The following is a 10,375-nucleotide window of genomic DNA, read 5'->3' as shown; positions in this document are numbered from 1 at the left end:
AAACGTTTCATTAGTGTTGTTTATTTATGGAGGAAGAGTTTCATGCCTCATAAAAGAGGGCTAACTTTAGGTTACTAAATCAGGCCCTACACTATTTCCACAGGTCAGTAGAACAAAATTCTTATTTCAAAAAATCATCATAGAAAGTATTGTCCTTTTGACAGAAAGAAAAAATTCAGCCAAGCAATAATGACAGGTACAACCCATCACCAGGAGGAAAACTACATGGCCCCAGAGTTTGATTCTGTGCACTGATCCTTGTGTCTACTTTCGAAAGCTAACCTGTAAGACCTGTGCCTGTTTATGGGGCACAGCGCAATATTTCAACACATGTACATGGTGTAAACAGCTCCCTTCAGCATTTCCACTTCCTTATCTCTGCTTTAAGTTTGGAGCCTATGGACTCCCCTCTTCTACTTTTAAAATGAGCACTACAACTCAGTAACGTTTATTTGTTTGTGTTACCGCCATAAAAATGGTGAGTGTGATGGGTAATATTGCCCTGCTTTTTGCGAACGGTGAGATGTGTATGGCTTTTAGTGTGTGTGCTGTGCACATGTGTGCCATCTCCCTGTATAGCAATAGAAGAATGCTGTGCACTGCTGATGGGAGCAAATTGTTCCTGGCAGAAAAAAACATAAATTGGTCATCAAGACCTGGAATTGGATCTTTGATTTTCTGAAACTTACCTCCTCTGTGTTTCCTGCACATCATTTTTGATCAGTCATGCTATTTTTTAAACTTGTATTTCTTCTTTTTTTTTTTTTTTAACAGGGAGAGTGGACAGTGTGAGAGAGAGACAGAGAGAAAGGTCTTCCTTTTGCCGTTGGTTCACCCTCCAATGGCCGCCGTGGCCGGTGTGCTGCGGCCGGCGCACCGCGCTGATCCGATGGCAGGAGCCAGGTACTTATCCTGGTCTCCCATGGGGTGCAGGGCCCAAGCACTTGGGCCATCCTCCACTGCACTCCCTGGCCACAGCAGAGAGCTGGCCTGGAAGAGGGGCAACCGGGACAGAATCCAGTGCCCCGACCGGGACTAGAACCCGGTGTGCCGGCGCCGCAAGGTGGAGGATTAGCCTAGTGAGCCGCAGCGCCGGCCCTAAACTTGTATTTTAATAAGACTGAAATGGAAGTTCTGAGTTACAGTCTTTCTTTCTTGGGAAACCCTCCTTGATTACACTTCAGGGTAGGGGAAAAGAAATCACGGAAGTCTTTTTTTCTAGATATTGAATCTATTTTTAAAATTTAATCAAGTCCTAAATTCTGTGAAAATTAAAACTCCTGGAATTTGGAGAATAAAATTCTATCATATTGGTCCCAAACCAGCAGTTTCATTGGGAGAAGTCTCTGCTGCAAGAGTGGATGGACAGGGACTTGAGATGTAGCTTTGTTCATTGTCTCTTGGATTTAACTTCTATTATGAAGCATAATCTATTTCTTGGCTTTAATTGCATGTATTTCATTTTCAAAGATGCATAGAAAAGATTGACTTTAGAAACTTTAACATCCTTATAGAACAAAACCCTAAGAACCATACAAAGTTAAAAACTTTATGATCCAGAATAATCTGAATTTGTTTCCCTAACTGTGAGCTCTGCTTCCTAGGTAGCTGCACAGGAGGTAAAACTGGAAGAAATGTCTATAAATGGATTAAGAAAGACTCTTAGGATTTATTATTCACTGGGAAAATTTGCAGTTGAATTTAATGATTCCCTTTACATTTGAACACCTACGTTAAAGTTCCTAGAGTGTGTCTTGGTGTATGGATGCCGTTTTGCAAAGGGCATCAGTTCAAGTATTCAGAAATACATTTGAGAGTCAAAAATCTCTGAAAGAAAATTATAGCCCACAGTAACCCAGTGAGTCAAAAGAAGAAATATCTTGGGAGAGAACCCATGTCTTGGTTGTCCATCACAGGTTCCAGTTAATTAAAATATAGCACGTAATAGGTCATTATTTTAAAATCACTGTAGGTAAAATGAATACTTCCTTCTGTCTGGAGCTAGTTGTAAAATGTTGCTTCCTTGTCATTGATGTTTGTACAGGGTAGGACTACATACTTCGGTTTGATTAGTTGGGTAAGGTTGTATAACAACCTATAGCCGTAGTTCTCATCTTGGAACATGGAAATTGCCCAGAATTCATTTATTATCATATCATTCTGATAAGAAGGGAACATTGGGAACAGAGGGAAATGAATAGAGGCCATAGAAAGGTCACGACAGAAGCCATAATTATATACAAATATATATATATATATATATGTAAATATGCTCCTATCAATACCAGTTTTTGTATAATTCAAGTCTTTTTTTTTTTGTCATGCTCTACTTTAGAAGTCCACACTTTCTGCCTGGAAAACACAACTTAATCTCTTGGCCCGTCTCCTGAAGTACTTCTCACAAACCTCAAGCGTTGTCGGGGCTGATCGGCTGCCATCCCTGTCCTGTGTGAACTTGCATGTTAGGACTCGGCTGAGATGTTACTCAGCCACCTCACGTTGAGACAGGGGCTCTTCCCAGAGCATTCCACACATACCTCCACCAGAGTGCTGGCACTTTGCTTTTAAGACTTGTTAGATAAGTTTATTGGTCCTTCTTGAACAATGTTCCTTTTAAAACAGGTGTTCTCTTCTTCTCCCTAGCAGATGGGACATAATACAATAGGATCTTAATAAATGTCTGCTCAAAATAAATACACTTGCTTTACTGGAGGTTTCTGGTTTGGTAGATGACTCCTTAGGAGAAAGATCCTGTACTGAAGGACAAGGAAGCTCGAAGGAGGACAGAGGAGGCCCGGCAGCCATAATGTTTGCATTCCGGGTTCAACACTGCTACTTACTAGCTGTAGTTTTTGAAGTCATGAGGCCCCTTTGGACTTTACTTAGTCCATCCATGAAAGGGGAGTAATAGTATCTGTGTACAACTGTCAAATAATAAGCCATATGGATATCTTTGACTTTATGAAGAGTGAGATGTAAGACCATTTAAAGGTTTTCAGTTGATCCCTGTTGCTCATGTTCTTGTTCTGCTTGCACATGTTTTTTAAAAATGGCAACAACCAACCCCACTTACTGAGGTTCTGTTTTCCAGACTGGTTCATTTCTTCCTCATAGTCAGCCAGTGAGTGGGTATTATCTCTGTTGTACAGAGAGGATCACTGAGGCTCAGGAAGTTGATTTGCTTTCTGAAACCGAGTTAGTAAGTTTGTGTTTGTGTTTCCATTGAGATAAAAATGTGCAAATGGTTAAATGCAGTTTTGCCAACTGCACATAACTGTATAACTGTCACTCCAGTCAATATGTCAGAATTTCCATCACGTTTTCCTGTGCTCCTTTCACTCAGCGCTCTTCTTGGAAAGCTGTGACATGGACTCCTGTCACTGTAGATTGATAGTCTCTACTCTTGAATTTCACGTGTGAAGTCACACAGCATGCATATTTCTGTGTCTGGCTGCTTTCACTCAGTGCCAGTTTTTTTTTTTTAATCTTAAATTAAAGTTAATTTAATATTAATTTAATTTGATTTAAGTTTAATTTTTAATTTTAATCTTTAATCCATTCTGTCTTCATTAATTGTGGAGGAGTATTTCATTGCGTGCATGTACCACAACTTGTCTGTTGTTCTATGGGTGAACATTTGCGTTCTTTCTTGTTTGAGGCGATTATGAATGAAAGTCCTATGGACATTCTTTGCTGAATAGTTTTGTGGATACATGTTTTCATTCTGTTGGATCACTAGCTATGGGGTAGAACTGTTGATTCATAGGGTGGGTATGTATTTCTCTTTGTAAGAAACTATCATACTTTCCCCCCGAGTAGTTAGAGCATTTTATACTCTGACCAATAATGAAAGATTTAACCACTCCATATCTTCACCAACATTTGATGTCGTCAGACCTTTTAATTTTAGACATATTAGTCTTTGTGAGATGTAGACTTTAATTCACATTTCTGTGATGACAAATCATATTGAGCACCTTTTAAAGTATTTACTGGCCTTGTAGAGATCTTCTTTAATAAAACAATCACTCAGGTCTTTGCTTATTGTTCATTGGTTGTTTACCTTTTTATTACTGATTTTTCAAAAAGCTTTTTATATGTTGAGTGCAAGTCCTTTTTAGATACATGTATTTTAAGTATTTTTCTCTGATAATGGCTTATATTTTTATTTTTGTAATGATGGGCGTAGATTTTAATCGTGAGAAGGTCCTGGTTATAATTTCTCCTGGTTAGGACTCTTTGTGACCTAAGAAATATTCCTGTTTTAGAAGTGATTTCTTGGCCGGCACCGCGGCTCACTAGGCTAATCCTCCACCTAGTGGCACCGGCACACCGGGTTCTACTCCTGGTCAGGGTGCCGGATTCTGTCCCGGTTGCCCCTCTTCCAGGCCAGCTCTCTGCTGTGGCCCGGGAAAGCAGTGGAGGATGGCCCAAGTGGTTGGGCCCTGCACCCCATGGGAGACCAGGAGAAGCACCTGGCTTCTGGCTTCGGATCAGCGCAGTGCACTGGCCACAGCGCGCCAGCCGTGGCAGCCATTGGAGGGTGAACCAACAGCAAAAGGAAGACCTTTCTCTCTGTCTCTCTCTCTCTCTCACTATCCACTCTGCCTGTCAAAAAAAAAAAAAAAAAAAAAGAAAAAAGAAGTGATTTCTTAGTTTATAGTTTGCTATCTTAATTCTTCTAGTATCTTTATAATTCTAGCTTTTATGTTTAAGTCTGTGAAAATCTTAATTTGTGGGTGTGATGCAGAGTTGAAGTTTTTTATTCCATTCAGTTGATCCAGCATCATTGACTGAAGTGACTCTTCATCAAAAATATATTGACTGTGCCTGTGTAGGTTCTGTTCATTTTTCTCCAAATCTTTTTTTCCTTTTATTTCTTATGTTTTGATATATCTTAAGATCATTTTGCTCTGTCCTAATAATTCACTGACCTCATCCCTAATTGGCAGTATGCAATTGCCTATTAAATCTGTCTTTTATATTCTTTATTTTTGATATTATACAACCTAATTTTAGAACTTTCATTTGCTTCTTTCTTAATTTAAATAATTTCAGTTTAACTTTTAATCTATTAAAGTTTAAAATTCTACTTTTCTTGTGAGGGTCTTTATCTTTTTAATAAATATTTTTATAAGTTTTTATTTATTTGAAAGAGTTACACAGAGAGAGAGAGGGAGAAACAGAGAGAAAGAGATCGTCCATCCACTGATTCATTCCACAAATGGCTTTAACAGCTGGGTCTGGGCCTGGCCAAAGCCAGGAGCCAGGAGCTTCATCTGAGTCTCCCACATGGATGCAGGCACATTAGCAGGGAGCTGGATTGGAACTGGAGCAGGCAGAACTCGAACTGATGCCCATATGGCATGTCAGCTTCGCAGGCTGTGGCTTAACCTGTCACTCCACAATGCTGGCCCCAAGATCTCTTATTTTGTCTATTCTTTTTGTTTAACATCTTGTACACTTTTTCCTTTAAATCCATGAAAACATTTTAACAACTGTTTTTCATCTTTTTGTACTAATTCCAGTATCTGCCTCTCTGGAATGGTTTTTATTGGCACTTTTTCTCTTCATGGTGAATGACATTTACCTGCTTCTTCACATGTCTGATAATTTTTGTTGTATGCTGTTCATTTTGCGTGATATATTTTAGGAAATCTTGATAATTGTAGATCTGAGCATTAACTTTTTGCTATGACAGGAAATATGCTCTGGCAGCTTCTCTTTTTATAAGCTTTAAAATTTGACACACAATAAATACACATGTTCGCAAGGTACAGTGTGTATAATGATCAGATCAGGGTGATCAGCATCTTTCTTTCCTACACTTATCATTTCTTTATGTTGAGAAGCTTCAAACTCCTCTCTCCTAGTTATTTATAAAATATGCTACACATTGTGAACTACCATTACCCTGCTGTGCTATAGACCATTAGAATCATTGCTCTGTGTAGCTGTGTTTTGGCACACATGAGGTCAAATCTCATTCCCCCTCCCTCTCCCTTCCTTCCCCTCCCATATATGAGTGAGAATGTGTGGTACTTGTTTGTCTGTGCCTGGTTATTTTGCTTAACATATCTTCCATTTCCATCTAAGATGCTGCAGATGACAGAACTTCACTCTTTTTCATGGCTGAATAATATTCCCTTGCGTACATTTTCCTTTTCTACTCATCCATTGAAGAATACCTCAGTTGACTCTGTATCTTGGCTATTTTGTTTAGTGCTACAATAAACATAGGAGTGCAAGTATCTCTTTGATATGCTGACTTCATTTCCATTGGGTATGTTCCTAGTGGTGGTATATGTAATGGATCATATGGCATTTCTATTTTTAGTTTTTTGAGGAGCCCCAATACTGTTTTCCATAAAGGCTGTATTAACTTACATGCCCACTAACTGTGTAAGAGTTCTCCTTTTCTGCATCCTCACCGGCATTTGTTGTTTTTCGCTTTTCTGATTAGAGTCATTCTAACTGGAGTGAGGTCATATCTCTTTGTGGTTCTGACTTGCCATTTCCCTGATGAGTGATGATACTGAGTAGTTTTTCATATACTCATCGGCTGTTTGTATATCTTCTTTTGATAAATATCAGTTAAATCATTTGCCCACTTAAAAATCAGGTTAATTTTTTGGTTGAGATTTTCAGTTCTTTGTATATTTGAGTGTTACTCTCTTGCCAGATAAATATTTTTGCAAATATTTTCTCCTATTATGCAAGTTGTCTGTTCTCTCCATTGACTGTTTCCTTTGCTGTGCAAAAGCCTCTTAGTTTGATATAATCCTGTTTGTCTAATTTTGCTTTTGTTGCCTGTACTTTCAGGGCCCTATCCAAAAAATCGTTGCCTGTATCAATGTCTCAAAATGTGTCCCTTGTGTTTTCTTCTAGTAGTTTCATAGTTGCAGGTCTTACATGTAGGTCCTTGATCCACTTTGAGTTGACTCAAATATGGTGATAGATAGGGGTCTAGTTTCATTCCTTATATGGATATCCAGCTGTCGCACACCATTTCTTGAAGGAACTGTCCCTTCTCCAGCGTATGGTTTTGGTGCCTGGATGCATGGATTTATTTCTGGATTCTCTATTCAGTTTCTTTAGTATATATCAATTTTTATGTAATACCATGCTGTTTGATAACTATAGTTTTGTACTATTTTTAAAAGATTTATTTATTTATGCATGTATGTATGTATGTATGAGATTGATTTCCCTCTGCTGGCTTACTTCCTAAATGACAGCAACAGCCAGGTCTGGGCAAGGAACTCCAAACACTTGGGCTATCATCCGCTGCCTTTCCAAGCACATTACCAGGGAGCTATGTTGGAAGTGGAGTAGCCAGGACTCAAATTGGCACTCTGATATGCAATGCCAGCATTACTAGCCATGGCTTCATCCACTGACACATTACTGGCCCCTATAGTATGTTTTGAGGTCAGGTATTATAATGTCGCCTGCCTTGTTCTTTTTGCTCAAGATTTCTTTGGTAATTTGGGGTCTTATGTGGTTTCAAATGAATTTTAATATTTTTTTTCTATTTATGTGATGAATGCCATTGATAGTTTGATGGGAATTGCATAGACTCTGCAAACCAGAGTAGTATGGACATTTTAACAGTGTCTTCCAATCCACGAACGTGTGGTTCTTTCCTTTTTTTTTTTTTCAATTTCTTTCATCAGCATTTTGCAGTTTTCATTGTAGATATCATTCATTTTTCTTGGTTAAATTTACTCCTAGGTGTTTTTTGAGATAGCTAATGTGAATGGGATTGTTTTCTTCATTTTTTCTCATCAAGTTCATGATTAATGTATAAAATTATCATTGATTTTGTATGTTGATTTCATATCCTGAAATTGTACTGGATTGATTAATCAGTTCTAAGAGTTTTAGGGTGGAGTATTCAGATTTATACACACACACACACACACATACATACACACACATACACACACATATAAATTTCCTTCAACAGATCCTCTTCATCTCTGGACCCTTTCAAGAGCTTGGTTTTAGACTTTGGGTGGGTGGGTATAATTCAGTATGTTGTCTACTCAACACTGTGATTCTTACTCTCTTGATGTGTCCTTTCTAGAACATCAGCTGAATACCAAGGTACCCAGAGAGCTTTTTCCACTCTCATAGGGCTGTAGCTTCCATGTGTGTTAGTGGCAAAGGGCCTCTGAAATCTCCATTCAACTTCTAGTCCTCTGGCAGCCACTCCCTGTTAGGCCTCAGGGAATTCCATCCTGCCTACATGCAACCCAGCCCTGTGAAGGACTTGAGAGGAACTTTCTTACAGACTTCTGCACCTGTCCACCCGCATCTTCTTCCTCTCCAGGACAGCTGTCCAAACTCCACGTAGACAGCCATTTGTGTCTAGAGCGGAATGGAGTTTTTTTTTCCTCTTGAATTTCCTCCTCCTTCTCACTTCCTTGCTCAGGAGGTGACATATTCCCACTATCTACTCTATCTCTAATACCACCTTCTCCCCCAGCTCCTTTTTACCACAAGCTGCAGCCAATTTGTCTTTGTGTCTTCTCTTTATCCTCATGCAACCACATTAATTGTTCTCAATGTTATGGTCCCTAACGCATCAGGACTAGTAAAACGCAGGACACATAATAGATATTTACTAAATGTTTGTTGAGTGAATAATGACATTCTTATATAATGAGATGTTTTTCTTATCCAGATCAGGTCACTTGGACTAGCTGATATTATTTGTTGTATTTGGTCTTTGGGTCATGTTCAGTATGGCCCAGCCTATATTAAACCCTTCTTGGGGTAAGACAATTCAAAGTAAGTCTACTTTTAACTATGCCAATATACTGGACCATCTCATAAGCAAGGATACCTAGTTTTGTAAGAACAGCCAAAGCAACAAATATTTCTATACTGCCACTATTTTCAGTTTTACTGATAACCCAAGTTTTTCTTAAGGTGCTGTCATTAGAAATTAAGAAACACAGTTAATGAATTAACAGAAATAAGCAAAAGTAGTCATAAACATTTGTGCTATGCCAGAGACACAAAATTTATTAGAATGATGATGAAGTTCTTCAGTTTCCAGAAATATACCACCTAGAACTGGAAACAGAATTCCCAAAGCACCCAAAGAATGATACCCTTTAATATGAAGGAATCCAACAAGTTTGGGAAGTCCATGGCCGTCGGCTACACAAACTACGCTTGATTACATGGTTACAGAGAACAGCTACATGGGCATTGAAGGTCTCTTGGTTTCTCTATTTTTTTAGGGAGTAGGGTGGGGAGGTTATCATTGATCCAGCATTTATGTTCCATCTTCTAAGACGGAGTAAATTAGTCACAGGTGCTGAGACAGGTGACCACTAAGACTTCTTCTGGGTTGACGTCTTCAGTATCAGGCACTGAGCAGAGCTGCCGTCCATCAGCAGTTTCTTGGGATGCAGGGATCACAGGAGTTGCTCTGGACATAGGTTGTGAGGTTGAGGGTCTCCAGGCTTGGGGTTGGCTGGGGGGAGTTGAGCAGGAAGCAGGAGGGCACACAGGGCTGAGGAATGTGGCAGGGTGGGGGGCAGTTGTCACAGCAGGTTGGCTCCAGCTGCCAAACCGTGTGGGGGCAGGTGCTGGGCAGGCAGACTCCGCAGCGGCAGCATTTGTCAGAGGTGCAGATGGTGGTGGCGGGGCCGGTGGGGACGCTGCAGCAGCGGGCAATACAGCAAGCCATGGTGTGGGGAGTCGGGTTTGCCTTTGGTTCCTAAGGACGGTGAGGTTTCTGAGGTGCACATGTCTCCTGCAGCCTTGGGCTTTATATACCCTTCCCAGTGGGCGTGGGTCCAACCAGAAGGCTTCTTTCCTGGTTCTTGTTCATGTTAGTGCGCCCATTATCCTGTAATTGTTTTAACATTTAGATGTCTGTCAAGAGTCTCTATTCTCCTAATTAACTTTTATTTGAGTTCTTTGCTAAATGGGAACTGCTGGCTCTTGCTATGGGTCACCGGAGCAGCTTTGTGATGAATCACCAAAGGCTCCTGCTGTGAGAACTCCAGCACCAGCCCTGCTGAGGAGCTGTGCCCGGCAGCCTGGTCCCGGCTGCTCAGCGCCCACTCCCTTTGCGTCCTCTGTGTCAGTTGGTCTGGTGAAGTGTTCGTGTTTTGATGCATTTGATTTTGGTTACCTTCTTTTAGATTTGAGCTTTTGGAAAACAAAATTACACTAATGTGGAAAAATATGCTACTGAGAAAACTGGGATGTTAAAAATATTATTTCTAGCTTCTTACTATAAAATATATTTATTTTAAAAATAGGTAATTGTAGAAAAGTCTAAAGGGAGCAACTCATCCATAACCCTGTCATCAGGAGAAATTCCTGGGGAAGGTGATATTTGGTGCAGCAA

The 10,375-nt window shown here is 39.9% G+C and overlaps 1 protein-coding gene across 1 annotated transcript; it reads right to left on the bottom strand.

Annotated features, from left to right (window-relative positions):
• Window positions 1-9,006: 9,006 nt before the first annotated feature.
• Window positions 9,007-9,778, bottom strand: LOC100358719 (keratin-associated protein 3-2-like). The gene has a single exon (XM_002719142.6). It carries the CDS (start codon window positions 9,704-9,706, stop codon window positions 9,407-9,409), a length of 300 nt encoding a protein of 99 aa, XP_002719188.1. The 5' UTR covers window positions 9,707-9,778; the 3' UTR covers window positions 9,007-9,406.
• Between the last annotated feature and the right edge of the window lie 597 nt (window positions 9,779-10,375).

Source organism: Oryctolagus cuniculus, chromosome 17 (genome assembly GCF_051225735.1).
Source record: "Oryctolagus cuniculus isolate XC-2025 breed Fujian yellow rabbit chromosome 17, ASM5122573v1, whole genome shotgun sequence".
Classification (NCBI taxonomy): domain Eukaryota; kingdom Metazoa; phylum Chordata; class Mammalia; order Lagomorpha; family Leporidae; genus Oryctolagus; species Oryctolagus cuniculus.
The sequence above is the reverse complement of the archived record's forward strand: the minus strand, read 5'-3'. Positions and strand labels throughout refer to the sequence as shown.

Excerpts from the sequence above, each read along its gene's own strand:
- LOC100358719 (XM_002719142.6), bottom strand. The coding sequence starts at position 9,706 with ATGGCTTGCTGTATTGCCCGCTGCTGCAGCGTCCCCACCGGCCCCGCC.